Below are 27,066 nucleotides of genomic sequence, written 5' to 3' on the forward strand. Positions count from 1 at the left end.
GAGCTGTAGAACAGAGCCAAGGGCAGAACTCTTTGGCAAAGCATTAGATGTATTTCTTTCAAGGTGAATTACTATCAAGTAGTCATTTCCTAATGGGGGTAATGTCCAACCTGTTACCAATCCACAAAACCGAATTAATTAACATCCAACCTCCACTTCTCTATCTCCCCGACAATTATGTCTTGAAATATAACATGGCCTTTATAACAATATCTACCGTTAGGGTCCATGCTAAAAAAGGTTGCCCCAGAAAGAATTGTGGATGGTAGGCTGAAGTAGGTATGAAAAACATATACATCACGGTCCTGAATGTTTAACTTATTTTAAGGGAGAAATTCTACCTTTGCTCCCAGCAGACAATTAAGTTGAGTAAATATATAAAGGGAAGACGACGAACAGGATTTCAACCAACAGCCTTCCCTGGGATCCATATGCATCTACCTAAACCCATCTCAACTCCAATATCACACAAGGACAGGACTCCAAAGGAGCCACTGGCATTCCTATGTAAATCTGTGGCTTGTCCAGCTTCAGAAGAGAAGGATCTTCACCTTCTCCAGCCTTTCCTTCCATCTGCTGGAGCAAGGCACTGCCATTCCTTATGCTTTGGTACCTCCATTAACACTGAGGAAAGACTGACTATTATAATTTCAGCATTTTTTATTAGAGAAGAATGAAGCCCAAGGCTCTACCTCACCTAGCCCTAGTCTGCTAGTCTCAGAACTGTGAGTCTACTTGATATTAATCCATTCATCAACCCCAGTGCCGAGTCCCACAGAGGGGTGACTTGCACCTGTGGAGAAAGAGACCCTTTGCCTCAAGTATAAACAGAGGAGAGCTTGACATGCCAACCACCCTGGCCGAAACCTCTCAGGCCCTGCTAGGACACTGCTGTGAGGCCCTGCAGAGCCAGCAGGGCATTCTGGGTAATAGGATGCAACATGAGGCAGTTTCCCCGACTGGCCTCCCCAGGGTTTCTTGATTCCTGGCTCTGCAAAAGCTGAGGCAAACAGTTTTTGAACTGAGGGGAAGAGGGTGGAGAGAAGTGCCAGAGGCTTCCTCTAGGCTGACCACAACTAACTCATTTGCTCTGTCCAGCAAAACCCAGACAGTGCAATTATCTGGCTAATTTGGTCCTTAGCTGGGAGACAGAATTCCAAAATGTGAGGCCAGCTCAGACTAAAAAGTGGCTTCCATCCTAAGACTTTTCCTAAGCCCTAGAGGACGCATGTGAGATTACCAGTGGGTTGCTTATGTGACCCACCCATCGATCCAGATGGGAAAAGACAAACAATTCAGACTCTAAGATGAGTTAAGGGAGGCCTATCTTTCAGGGAAAAATGCCCAAATATCCTGCTAATTGGTCTCTTGGCTAATTTTGCCTTCTGGCTGCCATGGAGGGAGATGACTAGAGATCAAGATGACTGTAAATTAGCCAACTTTTTCCAGCAAGATTGTAGCCCTCATAGACTGGCTGAGTGTCACCAGTGTCCTGGGTGAGTTATTCTTAGGGCAATTCTCTCTGATGCTCCTGCTTATAGATTTTACACCCGTTAAGTTGGGCCAGAAGAATCGACTTGAGGATATGGGGAGGGGAAAGGGTAAGCTGTGACAAAGTGAGAGAGTGGCATGGACATATATACACTACCAAACGTAAAACAGATAGCTAGTGGGAAGCAGCCGCATAGCACAGGGAGATCAGCTTGGTGGGGTGGGAGGGAGGGAGACCCAAGAGGGAAGAGATATGGGAACATATGTATATATATAACTGATTCACTTTGTTATAAAGCAGAAACTAACACACCATTGTAAAGCAATTATACTCCAATAAAGATGTTAAAAAAAAATGCCCCTGGGGGTTTCACAAATGGGATGAGACAGCTAGCAACTGAGCATTTACCAGATGGTGTATGGAAAACTCAGATTTTTGAGGGAAGATTAAGGAAGAGCAATTTATCTCCACTGGAAACTGACAAGCAGCCTGGAATCTGTGGAATCCATCAGTTAGTCATTCTGCAAATATTTGCTTCTGCTCTAGTATACGCCAGGCCCTGTGCTATTTAACAGAGTGAGATACAAACAGCTAACGTCCCTACCCTCATGCAAATAATACCACATCTAAATATGTGGTTAAAAACTCAGATAAGGGCTAGGAAGGAAAAGTTGAGGTACTATGAAAGGGAATAACCAGCTTACCTGATTTAGATTGGGGTGGAACGGTTCAAATAAAGAAGCTTTGAGAAAGGAATTTTAAAGCTAACACTTTAAGACTCTAATTTGTTTTTTTAGAAAGATCACTCTAGTTTTAGTACAAAAAATAAATTGGAAGTGGATGAAAAGATGAAGTTAGGAGGCTGTTGATTAGGAAGATTGGATGAGAGCCAATGATGGTTCAGCCAAGGACCTAGGCAATGGGAACGGAGAACAGTGGGTGGACTAGAGAGACGTGGGACGTGGAGTCCACAGCACCTGGTGAATGGGTGTAGTGGTGGAGGGAGAGGGAGGTATCCAGGAGACCATGGAGGTATCCAGGAGACCATGGAGGTATCCAGGAGACCATGCAGGTTTCTGGCTAAGGTGCAAGGTAGATGGTAGCACTCTGCACTGAGAGAGAGAATTTGGGAGGATGAGTAGGCTGGGGCCAGGGAACGACAATGTGTTCACACATCATTCCATAACCTGTACTTCCAGGCTCCTTACCTTTGCTCATGCTGATTCAGTCTCATGCACTCTTCCTGTTGCAATCGCCACTTGTTGAAATACTACCCATCCTTTAAGATCCATTTCAAATACCACCCCCTCCTTGAAGTCACTTCTGACCCCCTCAAATAGTTGTGGCCTCTGGTGCCCACAGCACTAAGTTTGGACCTCTCTTTCCTGGATTCTACCTGTGTTAGGTTCTGTGAAGACTTATCTTGCCTCCCTTCCTAGACCACAAGCTCTTCGGGACACAGCCTCTGCTTCTCTATCCTTGTTCCCCACGTGTTAGCTAGCTAGCATAGCAGACGTTTGACAAATATTTGTCAAGTGAACAAAAATAACCTGCTCTTTGCCGTGGAAGGAAAACCAGTAGACACTGGACTGACTTGAAAGCCACAGGATCAAATCGAAATTCAAGCTGTAGGTGTTTTAATACTAAGCCAACTCAAATTTGATGCTCAGAAAAGCTTTCTGTTCCTCCAACACACCAAACTCAAAGAGTGCCGTAAAAGTCACACCTCTCTATTTTTTTATCGTGCTTTTCTGAGTTCCTCTTATAGCAGGAACCTTTTCTATCTTATTGTTTGCCTTTGATGTTGAGGATGATGATAAATGGGTAACATTTACTAAGTGTTGATATGTGCCAGGTGCTGTTCTAAGTACTTTTCTTGGACTAACTCATATGATCCTCTCAGCTACCCTGTGAAGTTGATGCTATAATTACCCCAATTATACAGATGAAGAAACTGAACTTCAGAGAGCTCAAGTATTGTTGAACCAACATCACACAGTTGGGATTGGAACCTAGAGTCTAGCTCCAGGGCCCATGCCCTGATATGCCCTTCTAAGGCCAAGCACGGTGCTTGGTATTGAGTTAGTCCCCAGCAAGTGTTCACTGAATGAATGGAAGGAGCCCTGGATCTGGAGACCACAAGTTCTGGTCCTAATTCTGTCACTGACTTCCATTGTAGCCATGGGCAAGTCTGTGCTTCTTTCCCTATAAAATGAGGGGAATGGATGCTGATACCAGTGGTAATAACAAGAGCCAGTATTCGTGATTCTAATCTCTTTTGAAGCTTTACATAATTTAATCCCAAGGACAATGAGACGCAGAAAGACTCACTTGCCCAATATCTAGAAAACAAGGGAGCCAGGATTCAAACCCACTGTGCTCCTACATTGTGCTTCCTAGCCCAAGTGGTTCCAAGGAGACGGCTTAGGGACCACGGTGGGGAAAGGAGGGAGGGGAACAGGATGGAGCAGACAGACTTTTGGGCTCCCTATGCCCATTTCCATCAAAGAAGCTCACGTGTCTCAATTTGGTAGAATGGGCTCCTACTTGCGATTTCCTTTGAATAAAAGTTCTCCTGTTAAAACAAAAAAATTATATAGTCCAATGGTTGAAAACCATTGGACTAAATAATTCTGGAATTTAAGAAGTCTCCCAAGTATAAGTCAGGATTTTTCTGGTAACCTTGACTCTTTATAGTTATATAAGACGGGGACAAAGGTTGCTCCTGGGAATGGCTCCAGCTATAGAAAACGTCACGGCGATAGAACTAAAGCCTCAGCTCCAACCTACCTGTTCCACTCGGATCTCAATCTCTCCATTCACCTTCTTTCCGTGGAAATACTTGGCCCTGTGAAGGAGAGGAAGAAATCTACTGAGTAAGGATGCAGACTGCTTCACTCTTTTCTCCCTTCTCCCAAAGGTCTTACCCCCAGAGGTGCATGTCCAGACACATTCCCCACCTTCCTGCTCTCTCCCACCTAGACAGGTGATTTTCTCATTCTTTATATGTACTGTGTGATAGAGGGGAAAGAGTACAAGATGGGAGGACTGGACACTCAGGTTCTGGTTCTGCCAAGCTGCTTTACCTCCCCGTGTCTCCGTTTTATCCTCTGTAAAAGGGAGATAGTTATACGTGCACGATATTATTTCTAAACATTATTTTATGGATCAAAAGCAATAAAGAATCCTACATAAATAAATAATGCAGAATTCTTTTATTGAGTTATACCCTATGTGATCCATAAAGGACGTATTAAATTGCTCTATCCAACTACTCATTTCTTTATTTGTCCATCTGTCCAATGAAGCAGACCTCATCTGTCCCTTGGTCCATCCATCCATCCAACCACCCTTCCATCACCTTTCCTCTACAGCCCTGCTTCTGTCTTCCCATTATCAATAAATAGCATCCCATCTACCCATCACTCAAGGCAAAAACCTAGACTTCATTCTTGTTTCCTCTTTCTCTCTCCCTATCCCCATGGATTCTACATTCTAATTATTTCTCAAATCCATCCACTTGCCCATTTTTCTCTGTAAACACCCTAATCTTGACCTTAGTCATCTCTTTTCTTATATAAATTCTCTTTCATACTCTACCTTTCTTTCATAGCACTTATTATCATTGAAATTACTTGCAACTAGTAACTGAGTTTCATGCCTGTGTCCAACCAAACTACAACACAATTCCTCCAGGTCAGGAACAATCTACCCTACTCATCATTCTATTTCCAACACCTACCAGAATGCTTGACACACAGTAGGAGCTCAATTAATATTTGTTGAAAGAATAAATGATTGAAGAGATAGATAGGGGAAAAAATTGTTGAATACTTACTCTGTGCCAAAAACTGTGCTATATTCTTAGTCTTTCTCATTTAACACAACTACCACCACGAGGTGGGTATTATTTCCATTCTATAAATAAGGAAACTGAAACCCAGAGAGACGAAGTACTTTGCCTAAGCAGCTTTAATCCTGGACTTCCACTGCCACATCAATGTTTTTTTCTCAGCTCTGAAAAACAGCAGCAAATGTTGGGGTGCTCCTGGGTTTAGATGCCCTCCCACAAAGCAAAAGTAATACAAGTTTCCATCTGCTCTTTTTGGTTGTTGGTAAGATGAAACTAATAGTTCTCAGTGATTTGCTATAATCTGAGCACTGTGTTAAGTATTTCCATAGACTTTCTCTGGGGCACAGACAGTTCTTTGCTCCCAATCCCAATTCTCCTCTTTGCCTACAGTGAGAGTGTTTATAGACTGGCACCAAGAAACGTATATCCCAACTCTCCATTTAGGTATGACCTAAATGACTGAGTTCTAATCAGAAATGTTACATCCAAGAATCTTCCGCTTAGTTTCTTCTTCTATTCTTTTCCCTGGAACATCAATGTTGCCACCTCTTTTTTCACCCTTCCAGAGTGAACCTTTGCTACAAATTCTCTGACCAAGCTGCAGTCTCTCTGCTTCTGAAGTCTATCCACACTTAGCAGATGCCAGTGGAGTTCATCTCTTTCCAAGACTGCCTGAATCACTGACTGATAGCTCTAATATTAATGCCACTTTTTCTTATGTTGACTGGCTTAGATGTCAAGTAGGTAGAACTTTATGGGAACAGGAGTTGTTAGTGTGACTTAAAAGCAAGATTTGTTTTTTTCTCCCAGGATGGTCTTCAACAAAATGTGTGTGCAGCCAGCCTCATGCAAAGAGAACCTTTTCATGTAGTTTGTGAATTTTATGAATCCTCAAAGGTAGTGCTGGCAAACCCCAGACCCTGGGATAAGACCCCCCTCTAATATTTATAGGGCCTGGGACAAAAGAACAAATGGAAGCCTATGAATCATATGCCTGATATTTAAAATTGATAAAGCTAGCAAACATTTAAATAAAACATGCCTATCTTCCTTCCTTGACCAACACAACTTCATAATGACCTGGAAGGGTCAGAATTTAAACTTCTCAGAATTCTTGGAGATCCACCCAGAACATGGTGGCATGGGGGTTGCCAGCTCTTGGTTTCCATCGTCCTTCCTAATTTGCCTCCCACCCTCCTCTCCTGCATCACCGGGGCTTCTTGTGCATGCTTGTGGATGACCCAGCCCACGTGGCCAAGCTTCATCTCCTCACCCACACCCCCATCAAGAGTGCCTTGGCCATGTCTGGGGAGGATGGATCAGTAAATTGGCCTACACAGGCCCTGGAATTGGGCCTGGGTCCCTGTGGGCAGGGATTTCTACAGGTCTGGGTACCCACTGCATGATCAAAGGGTGCAATTTGCAGGCTCCTCCTTTGCTGTCAGGAGTAGAGCTAGTAAGGGCTAGAGTATGACTTAGGGCAGGGGTCCCTGTCACTTGGGTTTACAAGAAGTACTGGATGATCCTGGGACCTCAGGATGGTAACTAATGAATGAAATCACTGGTATACTGGAAAAAGCATGGATCTGGAATCACAGAAGCTTGGGCAAAATCTTAGCTCTACAACTCACTGCATGTTCCAAGACAAGGAACTTAACCCCTCCAGGTCATAGTTTTGTCATTTGTTAAGTGCTGATAACATCTGCCAGCCAAGGTGTGGTGAGAAATTCACTTGATCCTGTACGTGAAGGGCAGTAAGTAGAGTGTGTGGGCTCAGAGCCAGACCACCTGGATGCAATCCCAGCACCACCACTCACTCACTGTGTAACCCTGGGTAACTCATTCAACCTCCGTGTGCCTCAGTTTGCACATCTGGGAAGCAGGGATAATCACAGTAACTATCCCACAGGGGTGTTGTGAGGATTAAATGAGACACGATGTACAAAGCACTTAGAATGGTTCCTGGAACAGAGTAAGCTCCAAAGTATACAGCCCAGGGTCTGAAACAGAATCAACAATGACAGCAAAGAAACCACCGAGTGTTCACACTGTGGCTACAGGTGCCGTATGTGGGGACCCACAAACAAACAATCTTACCCTCATGGGGGTTACAGAACAGAATTACAGTTCATCTCACTTTGACCTGCCCCGTTAGCCCAGTAAGAGATTGGTGATGCTGATGATAAATAGGCGGCACTGGTACAGAAGGCCTGCAAGTCCTTGACATCCCTCCTCCTATTGTATTGACCCCAGTGTCCACCCTGAGGAGCAGAAGGGCCAGGACTAGCCCCCACAGGTTCAAAGTCACACAGAGCCTCTAAGCAGCAATGGTGAGTTAGATCTTGTGCTTAAAGATTTTCAGGACTCAGCTAGACCCTCTGGGACCTTCATGATCTGGACCCTGTTAACCTATGGCCCATTTCTTCTCTGGTTTTCTGCCCACCTACCGCACACACTCAACTTCCTGTGATTCCTATGCTTTTATGACTCTGAGCCTTTGTGTTTGCTGTTCTCTCCTTCTCTGCTTGGTTACCTCTTTCTCATGTTCAAGATCCCTGACTACTGTTTCCTTGAAAGCACCCCCCTAACGAGGCTAGGTTAGGTGTCCCTCCTCTGGGTTCCCACGGGGCGCTGTACTTAACAACCATATAACACATATCACTGTGTGTTGGAATGACATGTCCCCTGCCCCCGTACACCTAGTCTGTGAGCTCCTGGAAACGTGAAACCGTGCCTTAACGCTCACTGAATCTCCCGAAAGCAGCACAACGTGCCAGGGCACAGACACATGTTTAAGGAATGTTTGCTGACTGGGTAAATGACTAATGTTTCCAGGGAGAGGCCATGGGGCATCCAGTGCTCCAGCTGCTCTACTGCCATCTACTGGCGCAATGTTGTAACACACTTACAAATCCATACCTATTACCATGTGGGGTCACCATTCAGTGTCCAACACACACAACCAGCAGCCCTCGACGGGATTCTAACTCTGATTCTAACTCAGAACTCAGAGCACTACACCAGTACCACCCAAGCATTTCTGGCCTCCACGGGCCTCACCTTCTCAGGAGAAACACTTGTTTTGCCCATCTCTGGAATGTTTACTACAGGGCCTGCCAGACGGACTCAGGCTGAAGCTGAGGGTCAGGCGGTCCATCCCCCTGCTTGGCCGAGAGTCAGAAGTCTGTCTCCTGACAGCCCACACAGACTGCTGCCTCCTTGCCTGGGGCTCATTCAGACTTGAGCTGCTTCTGAACAGTTCTGTCTGGCAGAGGAAAGGGTAGGGATGGTCTGGAATTCTAGATGCCCTGGGGGCTGGGGTTGCTGCCTGTGTAATTGCCCGGCTGTTTGACCTCAGGCAAAATGGATGACCCCACTGTGCCTGAGGTCTCTGTCTTCCTAATGCAGACCTCTTCCTAATGCCCTAATATGTTCATCCTCATAATGAGATCCCTGAATCCACAGGCCAATCAGTCAAGTCCTCGGCCTTGGGAAGGGGTTGGGGGAAGCTCCTGATTCTACAAAGCTTCCATCTCTGTGGGTGGTCTCAGATTTTACTGCCACATCAGAAGCACCAGGAAGGAGAATATTATAAAACCAGTGCTGCCGGGGGTGGGAAATCCCTAGTTTGGGGGGCCGGGATGTGGTGAGGGAGCGAGATTTACGGGGAGCGATCCGAGTTCTTTCATGGCTGCAGCAGGGGCAGAAGGAAGAGGAGAATTAGCACAAACAGGACCCACCTGTGTGCACGCAGCACCCTTCTAATAAACCCGTCTGGGGCGTACAGTCAATGAGGCTAGGCCTTGGCGGTGCCCTTCCTGGGGAGGAGAGGGTCAGGAATGTTCTGCCTCAGAGTAGCTGCAGGAGAAGGAAGGCAGGGATCTGGCCCTAGAAACAGATTTTCTCATTTCTGATGTAACGTATGCCCATTGCTCATTTGTGGCCTGGACAGAAGCTGGGGGAGATGGATGACAGACCACACAGGAGAACACTGAAGGTGGACACACTCAGGGTTTTCTCAATTAGCAAGGTGAGGAGGGTAACATGACAGGTTGGATGGATGAAGGTCTGACAGAAGCAGGGCCTTTGAACACAGAGTTCCAACTCAGAGATCCAATTCTAGCTCCATTATCTACTCCTAAGAATAGCTAACCCTCCTGGTCCCCTCCCACTGCCAGAGGGGACCCTCCAATGATGGGGCAGCCTCATCGTACCTCTTTGCAATTGGGGGGGCTCCAGTGAGTTAGGATAGGGAGGGACCCTCTGAGAGTGACAAGGCCCCTTGCACCTGTACAGGGATCTGTGAACGTGAGGAAGTGAGATATACTAGGGCCCCGAGCCACATGATATGATGAATGTCCCCTCGTAGGCTTCCGACAGCAATAGGGAATGAGATTTGTGTGGGCAGCTCTGATCACAATTCACATCATTTATTCACTCCCTCATTTAACCACTACTTACTGAGCTTTGTAAGGACTGGGCACCCCACCAGGCATGAGGGGAAAGGCTGATACAGTCCCTGCTCTTGTGGAGCTAACATGCTCTTGGAAGTCAGGAAGCTAACCAGGTGAAAAGGAAATGATGAATACAATGAACAAGGTGGTACAGGGTAGGATGTGGGGAGCAGGGAGATCTGACCTGGGGTAGCGAGGGGAGGCTTTGGAAGACATTTAACACACTTGTACTAACCATCTACTGTGTGCCCGAGCCTGCAGACTTTAAAGAAACAGGGATGAAGACAACATCCTAATCCCTGAGTTCTTGGTCTCAGGGGGTTTACTACCTAACAGGAGGGAGAGACCCATAAAGGACAATGACCACACAGGGCATTAGCCCAAAGAGCAGGTCAGCCCACAGAAAGGGACCCAGCCCAGTCTGAGAGCCAGGGGCTACTTCCCTGGTGAAGTGGCCCAGTTCATCCATCCATCCATCCATCCATCCATCCATCCATCCATCCATCCATCCATCCATCCATCCATCCATCCATCCAATGTTTGGTACTTATCCTTTGCCAGGACGAAGGGCTGCAAAGATGAATCTGAGAAGGTCTGATGTGTGTGTATGTGTGTGAAAGGAACATACAGGACAAATGAGTTGGGCAGGCACTGGTGGCGCTCAGGGGGCTGATGAAGTTTCCTGGGGCATGTCTCCCAATATGCAGGAAAAATGAGCGGCAGGCATGGAGCAGAAGACCTAGATTTGAATTTGCAGCTCTGGCACCTGCAAATTTTGAACAAGCCTCTGCTTCCTTATCTATAGGGTGAGGATGGGAAGATCCACCCATAGGGTCATGAGGATAAAATAAGGACGCAGATTTGAAGGCCTCTGGGAACCTGCCCAAAACGTGCCAGCAAGTGGGCTGCTCACTGGTGGGCTTCTGGGGTGGACTTCACCCTCCAGGTAAAGAGGTGGGCAGGCACTGCTAGCGTTAGCAGAGGACAGACCCAGGTCCTCTCCAGCTCTGCTATTTATTTCCTAGTGCTGCCTCAGACAAACATCAACCTTCCTGAGCCCCAGTCTCATTTGAAAAAGTAAGCACATCACTATGTCTGTTGTAAGGCCCCATGAATGATATCCCTGACACCTGGCAAGTGTTTACTGTTCATCTCTTTCACTCCTGTCCTTCAACAAGTGGGCATGTACCTGAGGAAGTGACATATCATTTAGGGGAAGGTGGCAGTATCTTCCTTGCTCTAAATGGAACTCCTGCTTCATGTCTAGCATGATGGAAACCTGCCTTGGCTGCCGTCTGGGAGCTCCTCTTCCTCCCCAGCACCAGCCTTTAGGGTAAACAAAATCGTCAGCCACCCACTCACTCTGACAGCAGAGGTCATGCTAGAATGTTATCTCCCAGTTCCTAGCCCTCTTCTCTCCGAAGACACAACATTGTGCCACCCTCATTCCCACAGAATTCTAAAAATCCACAGCCTTCACTCCACCAAGATAGCTCACATTTAGAAGGCTAAGCTGTTCGCTCATCAAACATTTAATGAGCATCTATTAAGAGCTCAACCTGGGGAAATGCCCATGGAAAAGGTTACACACTGAAAGGTAATTCATACCAAGGTGCAAGTGACTTATAACTGATCATCCGTAAAAGGGGTTTAGATGGTATAAGGAGGATGAGAAGAAGGGGACCATGAGAATATTAAGTGTTGACTTAGAAAGGGGGTGTGAGGCCTGTCAAGGTGAGAAGGGCAGGGCACAGAAGGAGAAGGCTGTGAGAAGTCATTTTCCCTCCTCCTCCCTCCCTCCACTTATTCATCCATCTAGCCATCCGATTACCCATCCACTTACCCACCCATCCACTTATCCATCCATCCATCCATCCATCCATCCCTCCATCCAGGGTCCACTATGTGCTTAGCACTGTGCTAGTCCCTAGGAATTATGCTGAATAAAACAGCCCCCTGCCATCCTGGTGCTCCTGGTTTAGCCAGGAGACAGGTCCAGATGAGGAATATTTACCCTGACTCCTATCTTCATCAGAAGCTGCCAACTGGCAAACCTCATGGAGTCCACAGTCTTGTTTTGTTGGACTTAAATTACATACTTTTCATTTTAAAATAGAAAATTCATATAAAGAATTCAGATTTCTGGCTTCCCCTGAAAATCAATAACTGGGCAACATCAGACCTGTATTGCCACATGGCAGAAACTGGCTGAGTGGACGGCAGCTAGTGCCTTCAGAAGGGCATCAATTCCCACACTCAACAGTCCCCACTGCTCCCTGTTGTCTCTCTGCAGCCAGAGTCAAGTGGCAGATACATTTGTCATGGAGCTTGCGCTGTTGTTTTCCTTGTAGCAGGGAAATATTTCTCTGTGCCCGTGCCTTTTCCTAACACCTGCCTCTTCACTCACTGACCACCTTGTCTCCTGTGAGCAAACTGCATAGGCAACCCCTAATTTAACGAGTTCCATTATGAAAATGGCAATTAGCTCCATGCAAACCCTCAGGAAGCCCACACCCCCACCCCTTCTCCCAACTCAGAGTTGGACGTCAGGAAAGTGGACACAAAGCACCATCCCCTCTCTTGCTGTTACAGACAGCCTCCCTCCTGTCGAGGAAACACGTCCCAGGCAGGCTTCCACAGGACCCAGGAGGAAAGATACTCTGTAATGAGGCTGGCATGCACCCAGTGACATGCCTCCCGCAGGGCAACGCTATAACCAGGCAGGTGAAGTCTGGAGGAACAGGAACAGCTACTGCTAGGAGAGCCCATGGCATCTGAGGGACTCCTTCGAAAAAGGAGGACCTAGGCGAGAAAACCACATTTTGGAGGGTGAGGGAAGACTCAGAAGTTGAACAGCTGAACTCTTCAGAAAAAAGCAGGGCAATGGCAGGAACAGTGACTGAGACACAAAGCCAGAGTGGGGAAAATGAAAAGCTGCAGGTCTGAGACTCCTTTAAGGGCTTGCAGGCTGACTCTTTTAGAGTGTGAGCCTCTTCTGCATTGTTCCTCCCAAATCACCAGCCCAGTTGTACTGGAATACCTGCAAGTGACAGGGGACTCACTCCCTCACCGGGAAGCCCACGTGGTCTTTGGATGACTTTACCATTCTGTACACTGAGCTGACATGTCTCCCTATTTGTCTGCTTCATTGGCCTCAGTTCTACCAGTTGGGAGACACATGAAACCAGCCCTCTAGCTCAGTGGTTTCTAAACTTGGCTCTTCATCATTTAAAAAAATAGTTTCCTGAGCTCTCTTCTGGATATTTTAACTCCGTAGTTCTAGGGGAACATCTCAGTGTGGCCTGTCTTGCACCCATTCTGACTTCTAGTAACAGCACCTCCATCTGCACTTGCATACATGGAACCAAGCCTCTCTCTTGCACACAGTCTTGACGGGACTGTCCCCAAGAGTCCCCAGGACACACTGTGGAACCAGCCAGGTTTGTTCTTGCTCAGGAATTTGATTTTTGAGCAGAGAGGCACAAGGTTGGGAGGAAACAGGAGCTGACGTCTCCAGAGACTGTCCACAAGTCCCTGCCTCTTAGGTCCTGGCAGAGCCCTGGGGTCCTGACCTCTCCTAAACTCGGGTCTTCATGGTTTTTCTTTTCATTCTGTGAGCCTCCCACATATTTTCAATAAACTCCCATTTTGCCTAAGTCAGCCAAAGTAATTTCTTTTTCTTGCAAACAAAGATTTCTATCCAATACAGAAGGTGTAGGGTGGTGCCTGGTAATCTGAATGTCATTCTGATGGAAACAGTCTTTTGGGGACCGTGATCTTAGTCTATTGTCATTGTTTGACTTATGAAGAAACCTGAGGCCCAGGGAGGAAAGTGGCTCCACTGAGATCTCACAGCATCAGCAGAGAAGGGAGAACTTAGGAAGAAACAGCACATATCAGATTCCTCCCCACATTCCCTTCTGCTCAAAGACATTTCCCCCAGATTTCCTAGCCACAGTCTCAGAGGGTGAAGACTCTACCAGGGCAGGAGACAACTCTTCACTGTTTTCCCCTCTCTCCGTCTCTCCCTGCAAGAGCAGGGTAGGAAGCAGCAGGGGCACCAGGCCTCTGGATTGGATGGCGGGGAGACCTCACGGAGAGAGGTCAGCACTTGAAAAATTCCTCAAGTCAAAGGGCTCAGGGACTGGGTGCCACACAAGGCCCTCACTGTGTGTGTACATTGTCCTCCTGATAAAAGGGGCCGGGCCTGGGAAAAGGGCGCTGGTGTCCAGGCAACGGGGCAGGCTGCTGGGGAATGCCCAAGGGCCCTCCCCGCAGGCACCAGGGCGGAGGGAGGGGGGTGGCAGAGGGTGCCCAGAGTGGAAGGACGAGTCCAGAGGTCCAGCACCACTCCAGTTGTGTGAGGAGGCCTCTGCAGTCAGCAGATGAAGGGAGTGGGAGGGTGGCAAGACCCCTCTCATCAAGACTTTCTTAGCTCCCTCTCCCTCCACCTCTGCATTTCCCCACAGGGAACCGGCAGGGCCCGCCCTGGTTCAAGGAGAGTCTTAGCGGTGGGGGAAGTGGTGGAGAGAGGCATAAGGATTGTTTCCTAGAGCCCAGAATCTTCAACAGAGAGGTGTGTATCCCCCATTGAGCCCCCACCGGCCAACTCCAGGAGGAGGGGACCAGTTCGGCCCCCATCTTCCCATCTTCAGAGTAGAGAGTGTGCCAGCCTACCAGCATCCAGACACCCCTCCTCCAGGGCTTCTAGGAGACAGCTCTCAATCATATCCAGCTGAACTGAGAAACATGCCAAGTGGCTTCCTTCCCCCTGGCTCCCAGTGCTATTATATTCACTAGTAATTAGTGATTGCAATTAATTGTTAATACCAGTTACTATTTCAGTGCCTGTATGGCAGCTAAGCCCAGTACTAGCCCCACCCATGCCATCATCTCTAACTCTATAGTGACCCCTCGTGAAAGATGTGCCACGATCCGATCCTGCCTTACAAATGAGGAATGTGAGGCTCAGAGGTCAGACTTGCCCAAGGTCACATAAGTGAGTGAGAGAACGGGGCCCAGGCAGCATGCCTCGAGACTGTCCAATTGGTTTTGCTCCTGCCCTGCTAGTAACTGAGATTGTTCAGTCCTCATCACAGGCAGGGAAAGCTGCTTCCTGAGCATGGGGTCGACTGGGGGAGCTGGTTTGGCTCCCCAACCAGAAAGCAAAAATATGCAAAGGCCAGTCTCTCACTGGGCACACGTTAGCAGGGCTGGGCACTGTCTCTCGTTGCCACCTCCATCAGTAGCGTGGCCAGATAAACTAGTGGACACCCAGTTAAATTTTTTTAAAATATATTTTAAAAAATATTTATTTGGCTGCCGCCAGTCTTAGTTGTGGCATGCGGGATCTACGTTGCCGCGTGCGAGATCTTCGTTTCGGCATGTAGGATCTTTTTCTTTTTTAAGTTGTGGTATGCGTGATCTAGTTCCCTGACCAGGGATAGAACCCAGGACCCCTGCATTGGGAGCATGGAGTCTTAACCACTGGACCACCAGGGAAGTCCCAACACCCAGTTGAAGTTGAATCCCAGGTAGACAACAGATAATTTTGCAGTATAAATAAGTCTATACCAAATATTGCATGGGATATACTTATACTGATTCATTGTTTATCTAAGTATTAATCGGGCATCCTGTATTTTTATTGGCTAAAACGGACAACTCTACCCAAAACCTCTGCTGGTGATGCCAGTTCTGAGTTAATGCTGCTCCCCCACCCCCCCAGAAGGTGGCACAGTGGGAAGTGGAAAGTCCTGGTCACCCTGGGGCCAATTAGGTCACAACAAGGCTTCTAGGGCTGCCAAGACACCCTGCAGTCCTCGCACCTTCACTCAAGCAGCCTGAAGCAGCTCAACTCTAAGGTGGAGGCTGGAGCCTTTGAGTTATCAGCTGGGCAGGAAGGAGGAAGGAGCCTGGGGAATAGCATGAAGTGTCTGGCACCCTTCCCGAATTCCAGGGCAGCTGAGTGCTTTCTGAGAAAGGCTCTCCCCCAGGGCATCCTCAATCCTGAACCTTCCCTTAATAATAATAACAGCCTTGGCAAAAGCATCCATTTGCTTGTTAATTATATCCTCCATTTATCCTATTGTACCAGGTTCAAGGCACTGAGCTAGGCTCCGGGGATACGGTGGTTAAACAAGAGAGGTCTAAACTCTACCTCCTGGAGCTGATGTTCTAGAGCAGAACTGCATCACAGGTAAACAAACCATCACACTGAAAAACACCCATGAAGGAGAGGAACAGAGTGCTCTCACTGGAGCCTCATACCTCCTTGTGAGCTTAGTCGTATGGTGAAGGGGGTGGCATTACACATGATGAAACTGAGGCTCAGAAAGGTAAAGCAGCTTGGCCAAGACCTCAGAGCAGGTGAGTGGCAGAGCTGGCACTTCAATCCTGACCTGCCACCTGCCAGCTCTGAGCTCTCTGCATTTTATCTTCTTCCCCATTTTTAACTCTCTTGGGGAATCGTGTCAGCCATGTGTTAGGAAATCACACTTTAATATCAAAGCAGAGGGGAAAAGAACAGAAAAGACCCTGTCGGAGCTCCCTTGGTGCTTTAAAAAGAGGAAATAGTCCAAGGGCCACTTCTGCAAAGGGTCCAACTTCCAAGCCTGAGCTCACAAGTGTCTGGTTGGCTGCAAGAAGCCCCTCTTCCCCTGGCACCTTAACATTCTGGCTGCCCAAAGGCGCTCGAAGGGAAGGCTGCCTGACTCGAGGTGGGTGCTTTCCTCTGAGGATGAGGTCACCAGGATCCTGTGCTTGGCCACAGTGCTGTAACAAGCAGTCCTGCCCTCAGACACCGAGCACGTGTGGGTGCCTGCACACATGTGAGGCTCCAGAGCCCTGCTCCATGGGCTGACACCCTGTGCTCAGGTGGGAGAGGGAAGAATGATAAGAGAACAGGGATGCCCAGCCTTGCCAGCTGGATGGCCTGAGCTGATCCAGATGCCACCAGCATCTGCTCTCATTTTGGGCTCAGAGCCTCAGTTTTCCTTATTATTAAAATGAGGATAGTAATAGTACTCCATACAGTTGTTGGGAGGATTAAATTAGAGAATCTATGAAAACCATTTAGCACAATGTCTGGTCATAGAAAGTGCACAAGTGTTCGCCGTATGACGATGACGAGGACATGATCCTATTCCCAAGGAGCTCGTGGTTTATTCTATTCATTTGTGTGTTCATTCATTTTTTCAACCAAGATTTTTCAGCATCTACCTCATGCAAAACACTGAAACCCTGGGCAGCGGTAAGCAGGAGGCAGGTCACCATGCAAAATGCCTTTTAAAAAGTTAGTTCCATTCAAGTCCCAGCCTACCACTCTCCTGCTTTGGTTCCTCAAGCACGTGCATGGTCTGTCTGTGCCCTGCTTCCTCACCTGTAAAATGCTCCCCAGTAAAATCAGAAAGTGCAAAGAGCAGTGGTGTGCTGGCAAATGCTTAACAACTGGCTCTCTGGGGAGACCTAAATGCCTGGTTTGTAGCACTTGCCAATTTCCGTGGTGTAAATGCTCTCACCATGGCCACTGTGACTTTCTGTTGGATTGAGTAGTAAGTGAGAGAGGGAAAAAGAGGGTTGAAGAATGCCACCAAGGTCACTCCTCAATTTCACTGTCACACCTTCACCCTTGTCATTACCAATAACATCACCTCCAAATCACTCATTCAATCAACAGACGTTTCCTAGCACCTATTATCTGCCTGCCCCGTTCTAGGCGCTGGGATACAAAGATAGCAAGTAGGCATGCGTGGGGTGGTGGTCATGGGGACACAAATTATCACACAGCATAAGAACTCTTGGTGAATCTAGACATGGACAAGGTGCTTTAATGAGTATCATTAGCCATCATTTAAGAGAATGGTACAGCCTCACAAACTCCAGGCTGAAAGCATAATAGTTAAGAGGTGTTTCAAACTAAGAATCCTCTTTTCATTTCCACAACAAATAAAATAAAAAAGAAATCCTAGGGAAGGGTGGAGAATAAAAGGGAAGGTAACAATAGATAATTGTTGAAAGGGAATAGCAGACATTCTGGGAACAAGGACCACTGGTGAGGCGAGAGGAGAGGAGAGGAGGGTTCCAGAGGCCACTGGAGGGAGGGGTGGAGGCCAAGGCTTAGCTGCTCTATGCCCCCTTCACCCCAGCATCCCCTCCCCAAGCCCATTCGGGCTCCTGACACCGTGCAGGTAAAACTGAGAGCAAGGAAGTACACTCAACCCTGACCTGGTTATGAACAATCTTTCTTGGGATCATATTCAATGTTCTCCTTTTGAAAAATCAAACCTAGGGCTCCAGTACATTCTGTTAATAATTTAAAAATTCATCTGTTTATGAATCTCAAATAGCTGCCTTACAGGTATTCTAGCTATGTACTACTGGAAAATAAAGAGCCAAGACTTTATACACAGGTGAGTAAAACTGGAAACTCCTCAACTGTATGTACTATATTGCTGACTTCTAAACTAAGGTGAGTTGCAGGCCCAATGATGCCCAATAAAAGGCTGTCCTGATTGGACTGGGTTGGGAACAATGACATATGCTAATTGAAAATATACTATGTGTTGAGCACCAGGGATACAAAAAAAAATAAGACATAGACCTTGTTCTTGCAGAAGAGATAGCCACCTAAAGCTAATTATAATACAGTGACATGTGTGCTGCAGTGACACAATGGAATATACTTTTAAGTTATCAAAGGAGGTAGTTATTAGCACTGTTGGCAGGGTAGGTGTGTCAGGGAAGAATTCAGAGAAGAAGTGACACTTGAGCAGGCTTTTAAGGATGAATGGAGATTGGCCCAGTGAACAAGATAGGGAAGGGTATTCCAGGTAGCAGGGAACAGAATGTGCTAAGGCAGAGGTGTGTTTGAAAACTACAAATCATTGCTATTCCTGCGGAATAAGCAGCAAAGCAGGAAGCGGAGTTGGAGGCAGAACTAGAGGGAGGGCAGACCTGCTTATGACTCTGACTTTGAACCTGAGGGCAATGATGCACCACCAAATGGTCATAAAAGGGGATACATGGTGGGGCATGAGAGCAAACTGATCAGATTTGTATTTTCAGAAAGATGATACTTTGGTGGTAACATGAAATGTAACCAGGAGGTGAGGTCAAGGCTAGAGGCCTGAGACCAGTGAAACTGCTGGAAAATTCTAGGCAAGTAGGGCTGAAGAAAACTGAGCTTGAAATGCTTTTGTTTTATTTCTCCTTTCCCTTGTGGTTCTCAAGGCTGACTGATCTCCTGTCATCCCAGAGGACAGCACCAGCTTTAGTTCAGACCTACTACTGAGCCAGATCTTATTGGGGGGTGATCCTGGTCCAAAGCTCCCCAACATCCTTGATGTAGCCAGGCTCACCTCTGGGGCAACCCCAAAAGCTGGTGGGATCTTAAAATGCTCGGCCATGAGTCCTTCTTCCCAGCAAAGGTGGCTGTGGGACCCTCTGTGTCTCCTCAGAAGATGAAAAGTCCTCCCCTCCCCACCTCACGCCCCTTCTCCCGTTCACTGGCCAGGTATCAGATCATCCTTGGGGGGCCCAGGCTGGTTCAGAGAGTATGCAAGCTGGCCTGTCAGGAAGCAAGAGTGAGAGGTTCCTGCAACTCTCTCACCCACGAGGAAACCTGACTCTGCAGCAGGGTCCTGGACCTGGAAAGGGATGACAGAGAGAAGGAACTGGGGCTGACAAGGAAGAAAAGGGAGCCACATTGTTCCTGGTGGATTCACTCTCAGTCCAGACGGTGGATCTTCTCCCCACTCATTACCATCTCAAAGGAGGAAGAAAGGGGCTGTGTGAGCTGGCTTCTCTCCCTTCAACAACTTCTTCCTCTCAGGAAACAGTTTGCACAATGAAGGAGGGGCTGGGCAGAGGGCTGACCCCAGGCAGCGAGGCTCTGCCAAAGCCACCCAGGGACAGTGGGGCTGGCCCGCCACCTCCTGGCCACTCCTGGTATCGGGGGACAGGCATCCTTCGGGAACTCTGTAGGGAAGGATTGGGGTTTAAGGCAGCCAGCATCAATTTGGGAAGCTGGGAATGTATTTTGAAAGGCTTGCAAGTTCTTAAAGGATCTAGGATGGAGCTCTATAGGAGAAGCTGTTTCGTGCGGGTAGGAAGTCTCTGTCACAAACATCCAACGAGTGCAGAGCCAAATTCCAGGTGACATAATGAGTCTCAGTTTCTCACCTTTCTACTTTTTTAACCACTGAGAGGCACAAAAAGGACTGCTGTTCTCAAGACCTAATTAACCTGTGGGCATATGAAGCGTGACTGAAACAGACTGGGAGAAATTCCTCTGGCCAAAAATTGTGTCCCCCACCAGGGTGCACAGCCTAAAATTCACACATTGGTCTTGCTTGTGGATTAGAGAGATTGAAGACCAAAGTCAAAATTTAAATGTTACTTGGCTGAGGCTATTCATGGCATTTCAATCTCATTCACTGTGCGCCTACACTATACTACACACCATATGGGCACTGTGGGGAACAGAGATTAGTTAGTAAGACCCAACTTTATCATCTGAGAGCTAGCAGGGTCGAGTGATCGTTAGAAAACCTTAGTACAACAGGGCTAAATCCTAATCCACTCTGCCTAATATTGGGCATAAAGAAATTAAATCGGCATGCCTACAGGAGCTGCTGTCAAGATGTTTAATATTGCACAGAAGGTAACAATAGTCTGCAATAATAATATACACTTAAATAGCACTTACTGTCTACTAGACACATCCTAAACACTTCTACAGTGACTCAGATTTTAACCGTACTTACATATATTAACTCTACAGGTAGGTACTATTTTATTCCCATTTAGATGCAGTTAACGTTCAAAGGCCATATAGCTATTATGGGGTAGAGATTTGAATCCAGACAGCTCTGAAGTATGAGTTCTTAACCACTGCACCATGCTGCCATTTATAAGGTCAGCCTCCACACAGGAAGCAACTTTCTTGACAAATAGCCCCCATCACCATACCATGTTATCCCTGACTGGACCAGGGATAACACAGTCGGCAGAGAACACTCAAAATCAAGGTCAAACTGGGTTAAAGAGAAACAGAGGACTGCAAAGGCCATGTATGCATTTTGATTACCAGGCAGATAGGCAGCAGGATTGCACAGGCAAGAGTGCATGGAAGCAACACCTCTGTAGAAATCAACCCCTTGGCTCAGAACCGAAATATGATGCTTTACATAAGAGCATAAGCAGAGATGAACAAGGCTTCATATAAGACCCTTCAAGCAAGCAGCATCACTGAAGACGATTCAGACTGGGTCAGAACAGAGGCCAGGCACATGACTACCCTAGTTAAGATGAAGTGATTTCTTCGCAGGAAAATAACGGCTAATGTCTGAACCTGCTGGACATGCTTTAATGTTGACTGTACTGAATACATTAAAAACTATAAATATCTCCCACCCCAAAGTATAGGCTCAACCATTCCCAACCTGAGTTAACTTCTCAAGGAATCAATGTCAGTGCACACATCCGTGATAGAATAACAGAGCACCTGGCATGCTCAGGGAACTGAATACACTAATTTATTCATTTAATACATATTTACTGGATGCCTACTTTGTGGCAGCTTTTGGAGATGCATGCAGAAAACCTTGCCCTCCAGCTCCCATGGCCATCCATGGGCCCACTGTCAGAATTGCCCTGGATGGTGTGCTTCCATGTCTCCACATTTGGGTTTACTTCCTGGACTGCAAATTCTGTCTCCAACTGGAATGATAATATTTATCATATCTGTCTACCAAAAATTTGGAGTAGAGACCTCTTTTCCACCTGCAGTTCCACGTGTGCAGGGCCTGTTCATTACTTACCTGAGTACCTAAGACTGTTATTTGTACTCAGTCAGTGCTCAGTAAATACCTGTGGAACTACTGCTGCAATAACCTTGACACATGTGCCCAGTCTCTGCCCCGCAGGATGCTTACCATCTATCGGGGCGGGGCATACCTGGGAAGAGACTGGAAGGGTTGTCATTTCTGCCTACCTTTGCTGTTCAGAGGACAGGTTCTGGAACAAGACTGCCAGTACATGAAAGAGTAGGGATGCAAACTCAGGCACTCTGTTCCCAAGGGTTTCAGATAAGGACTGTGGGCCTTTGTTGGTTTCTTTAACCCTCATAGCAACCCCATTCAATGAGAGCATGGCTGAAGCCGAACGAGGCCAAGCAACTTGCCAGAGTTACTGCAGATTTTACGTTTTCCATTTTTAGAAAAGTAATACAGTGCATATACCATATATTATATAACACTTGCAGTGGGCTCTGGGCAGTACCCCATGTCAAATGTATTACGATGTTTGCAGCAAATCATATGAACAAGCACGGTGAGTGGCACAGTGAAGACTATTACAGTCTAACTTTCCTTCAGATCAGGTTTTGTTGCCAAATGGATTATAAACTATTTTCTAGGTTTCAGAGCTTTTTGGATTTTGGATTTGCAGGTGAGAGATTTCAGACCTTAAATACAAAGCCCTCTGGACAGAGTGTGGCACAAAGTAGCTGCCATGGTGCTTGGCATTCGTGGCCTTGCCTCCTGCCAGTCTCTGATACCACAGAGCCTCTCACAGCTCTTCCCCTCTCTCTTCCCCATGAGTGAGATAAGCCCCACCTCCTCTCCTGCCCCTGGGGAGGGGGCACCTGCAGAGTCCCGCTTACCAGTCTGTGTGGGCATCATCAATCACCAACAGGATCCTGGGCCTTTGAACAACAGGCGTGGAGGGACCTGGAAGCTCCATCGGCCCCAAGGGGGCCTGTGAGGTCTGCTTCATGGCACTGGAGAAGGAGCTAAAAAGGCTGGATCCTGGAGAGGAGAAGGAGGCTGCCAGGGGCTGGGGGTGCCTCCTCTCCATGGCTGGGGATGCAGGGGAGCTGGTGGAGCTCTCTGGGCGCTGGAGGTCTGTCATGTAGCCGTTCGGCAGGTTGGCCACAAAGCTGCTGTCAGAGAGGCGTCGCCGGAGGAAATTCATGGCTGTGAATGATGAGATGGCTTGTTCCTACTCAGACTGTCTGGGTGAGGCCCAGAACACAGGCTGCCAGGGAGAGGGACTGGTAGGGTCTCGGGCAGAAGAGCCAGGGGAGTCCCACGCAAGTCGGCTGCTGCTCTCTTTTTTTACCTGTGGAAACAGGCCAACCATCACATTAGTGGAAATGACCTCAGCCCCTTAAGAGCAAACAGATGATGCCCCTTCCTGCCCTGCTGCTGGGAGCAGTGCAAAGTGGGACATCTTTTTGACAAGGCATTTGGTGACATCTGATTAGACCACACCCTTTTAACCTACAATTTCCATTTTCTGGAATTCTATCCCAAGAATGAAATCCGAGTTACAGAAAAACCCTCTTGTACAAACGTATTTATCACAGCATTATTTACACTAGCAAAATGCTGGCAAGTATCTCAACGTCTGACCACAAGATAATGAACATGTAAACTGCAGCACAGTCATTCAGCAGAACCTTTTGTGGCTATTAAAAAGAGGTATTTAAAGAGGGATTTTAGTAACATAGAAAAAATTTTATGTAGAAAAAATTTTATGTTGTAATTTAAAAGATCATGATACAAGATTATAGGTACAGAATGACTACAACCACATAAAAGTTGAAATAATAAAACTCTGGAAAGAAAAAGACATCAGAATGTTAACAGTGACTATATTTGGGTAATGCGACTACAGGGTTTTTTGTTTTTTCTTTTTCTTTCCACTTACCTATGTTTTCCAGATTTTCTAGAATATTTATAGCTGCGAACTGAATCGTGTCCTTCAAATGCATATGTTGAAGCCCTCATCAGCAATGTGCTGGTATTTGGAGAGGGGTCCTTTGGGAGGTAATAGGGTTAGATGAGGCCATGAGGGTGGTGCTCTCATGATGGCATTAATGTCCTCATAAAAAGAGACACCAGAGAGCTTGCTCTGTCTCTACCCACCATGTGAGGACACAGGGAGAACGCAACAGTCTACAAGCCAGCATGAGAGCTCTCGCCAGACACCAACCATGCTGGTACCCTGATCTCAGACCTCCAGCCTCTAGAGCTGTGAGAAAATAAATTTCTGTTGTTTAAGCCAGTCTGCGGTGTTTTGTTATGTCAGCCCCAGCAGATTAATAAACAAATGCATTCCTTTTCTGAACAGAATACAGTAAGTTTTAAAAAACCAAACTGTTCATGTGAGATCAAAATATCTCATTGAGAAAAATGATTTGGTTTATATCATGCAATTCGACCTCACCTATATTTTTTGTTAAGATTATTTTATATTTTTGTTGAGGTAAAATTTACTTAGAGTAAGATGCATAGTCCATAAGTGTACAATTCTTGGAGTTTTAATAAATGTATACACTGGCAGAAGATTTAGTATACTCCAATCACCTCAGGAAATTCTCCCATGTCCCCTTCTGGTCAATCCACACGTCCTCATAAGCAAACACTCTGCTGATGTCTGTCATCGTATATTAATTTTAGCTATTCCTGAACTTTACATAAATGTGATTGTGTATTATTCTTTTATGAACAGCTTCTTTCCCTCAACATAATGGCTTCAAGACTCAGCTATGTTGTACGTATCAAGAGTCATTCTGTTTTTTATCACTGAGTAGTGTTCTGCTGGATGAATAAACCACAAATTGTTACTACATTCTCTTGTTGATGGATGTTTGAAATGTTTCCAGTTTGGGAGGTATTCTGAATAGAATTGCTCTTAGGATGTTTTATTTAAGTAATTTTGTGGAGAGAGGGGGAGAGGGAGGGGTGAGGAGAGAGACAGAGAGAGACAGAGAGAAAGGTTGATTGAGAGATTCACTTTTTCTTTGGGAAAATACCTAGAAGTTAATTTGTTAGGTCATAGGGTAGGCACATGTTTAATTTTTTAAGAAACTGTCCAAAAGCTTCCCATAGCGGTTGTGCTATCTTGCACCTTTCATCTAAGAGTTCTAGTTGCTCCAAATCCTTACCAACCTTTGGCTGTTGTCCATCTTTTTAATCTTAGCCGTTTTAGTGGGTGTAAAATAGGATCTCACGGTGTTTTTATTTTCTCCGACACCTAATGAGGATAAGCAACTATCATGGGTTTACTGGCCATCGAGATATCTTCTTTGGTGAAGTGTCTGTTCAAGTCTCTGTCCCATTTTGAAAAATGGGTTGTTTACATTTTTAATTTATTTTTAGGAGTTCTTTACACATTCTGGATATAAGTATTTTGTCAGATATGTATATTGTGAACATTTTCTCTCAGTCTTTGGCTTACCATTTCATTTCCATCATGAGTATAAGTCTGGCAGAATAAAATAACTCTTACATAAAAGTGAATTGTTACTCGAGGTAAAAACATCCCAATGGGGCTTCCCTGGTGGCGCAGTGGTTGAGAGTCCGCCTGCCGATGCAGGGGATACGGGTTCGTGCCCCGGTCTGGGAAGATCCCACATGCCGCGGAGTGGCTGGGCCCGTGAGCCATGGCCGCTGGGCCTGCGCAGCCGGAGCCTGTGCTCCACAACGGGAGAGGCCACAACAGTGAGAGGCCCGCATACTGGAAAAAAAAAAAAAAAAAAAAAAAAAAAATCCCAATGGAAAAAAAAACATTAGACCATAGGATAAGACCACACTTCCATATTGTGGTTATTAGGAGTATTTTATCTATACATACAAAAAACATGTATATATGTGCATATATATACACATTTATATGTACATATGACATCTATTATCTCTATCTGCAGATCTTTTTATAAACAGAAATTTAACATTTTTATGAAGTCCAGGTTACCAAGTTTTTCTTTTGCATTTAGTCCTTTCTGTGTCTGCTTTTAAAAATCTTTGCCAGGGGCTTCCCTGATGGCGCAGTGGTTGAGAATCTGCCTGCCAATGCAGGGGACACGGGTTTGAGCCCTGGTCTGGGAGGATCCCAAATGCCGTGGAGCAACTGGGCCCATGAGCCACAGCTACTGAGCCTGCACGTCTGGAGCCTGTGCTCTGCAACGAGAGGCCGCGACAGTAAGAGGCCCCCACTCGCTGCAACTAGAGAAAGCCCTCGCACAGAAACGAAGACCCAACACAGCCAAAAATAAATAAATAAATAAATTTATTTAAAAAAAAAAAAACTTTGCCAACTCCATGATCACAATGATATTGTCTTATAATTTCTTATAGAAGCTTCATAGTTTTAGCTTTTCTGTTTAGCTCCAGTCCATTAAAACTTGATTTTTGAGTGTGAGGAGAGGTTCATTTATCCCGTTTTCCAGTACCATTTATGAAAATATTCTTCCCAAATGAATTATTTTGGTGGCTTTGTTGGCACCAGTTGACTGCATGTTATCTATTTCTGGACTTTTTATTATGCTCCATTGATCTGTTATCCTTACACTGTCTTGATAACTGTGGCTTTATAGGCAGTCTTTAAATCAGGTAAAGTGAGTCCTCCAACCTATATTTGCTTTCACAAGATTGTTTTGAGTATTCTAGGTCCTACTTCTATGTGCATTTTAAAGTCAAGTTGTACAAAAAAGTCTGTTGGGATATTGTTTGGGATTATGTAGAATCTAGCTCAGTTTGGGTAGAACTGACATCGCAACACTATTGAATTTTCCACCTCATGAACATGTTAGAGCTTTCTATGTATTAAATCTTCTTTAGTTTCTCTCAGAAATGTCTTGTGATTTTCAATATAGAGGTATTGCACCCATTTTTTAAAGCTGATTCCTAACAATTTCTTTTGGGCTTTTTTTGGATGGTATTATAAATGCTCTCTTTTCTAAGTTTTATTTTCCATTTGTCTGCTGCCAACATCATATATTTGCCAATTATTATCAATATAGTGACCTGATAAATTCAATTACTGGTTTTCATGATTGTTTATAGATTCTTAAGATTTCCATTTAAACAATCATGCCATCTACAACTAGAGACATGTTTACTCCCCCCATTCCAATCTTTTACTTCTTTTACTTCTCTTATTACAGTTGCTAGTCCCTCCACTACTGAATACAAATAATGAAAGCAGACAACTTATCTTGTTCCCAATTTTAGGGGGAAAATGTTCAATATCTCACGTTAACACAATGTTATTAGCTATGGGTTTTTCATAAATGCATTTTATCAGATTGGAACAGTTCCCTTGTAGTCTTAGTTGGCTGAGAGCTTTCATCATGAATGGATGTTGAATTTGCCAAGTGATTTTCTAAATCAATTGAGAGGATTATGTTTTTAAAAATCATTTATTTGCTTAATGTGGTGAATTACATTAATTGATTTTCAAATGTTAAATCAAACTTG

The 27,066-nt window shown here is 45.9% G+C and overlaps 1 protein-coding gene across 21 annotated transcripts in view; it reads right to left on the reverse strand.

The window, feature by feature from the left end:
• The window catches only part of SYN3 (synapsin III), a 462,808-nt gene that overhangs the window by 402,748 nt on the left and 32,994 nt on the right, over positions 1-27,066 (reverse strand). For 20 of the 21 annotated variants that reach the window (XM_028490567.2, XM_028490580.2, XM_028490577.2 and 17 more), the window contains 2 exons: positions 22,464-22,921; positions 4,283-4,340 (listed from right to left, as the gene is read on the reverse strand). In XM_028490567.2, coding sequence (XP_028346368.1) covers positions 4,283-4,340; positions 22,464-22,774 — 369 coding nt within the window. In that variant the 5' untranslated portion in view covers positions 22,775-22,921. Of the gene's footprint in view, positions 1-4,282; positions 4,341-4,419; positions 4,712-22,463; positions 22,922-27,066 lie in introns of those variants that run through there. The other variant, XM_028490581.2, reaches the window with a different exon arrangement.

This window comes from Physeter macrocephalus, chromosome 6 (genome assembly GCF_002837175.3).
Source record: "Physeter macrocephalus isolate SW-GA chromosome 6, ASM283717v5, whole genome shotgun sequence".
Taxonomy (NCBI): domain Eukaryota; kingdom Metazoa; phylum Chordata; class Mammalia; order Artiodactyla; family Physeteridae; genus Physeter; species Physeter macrocephalus.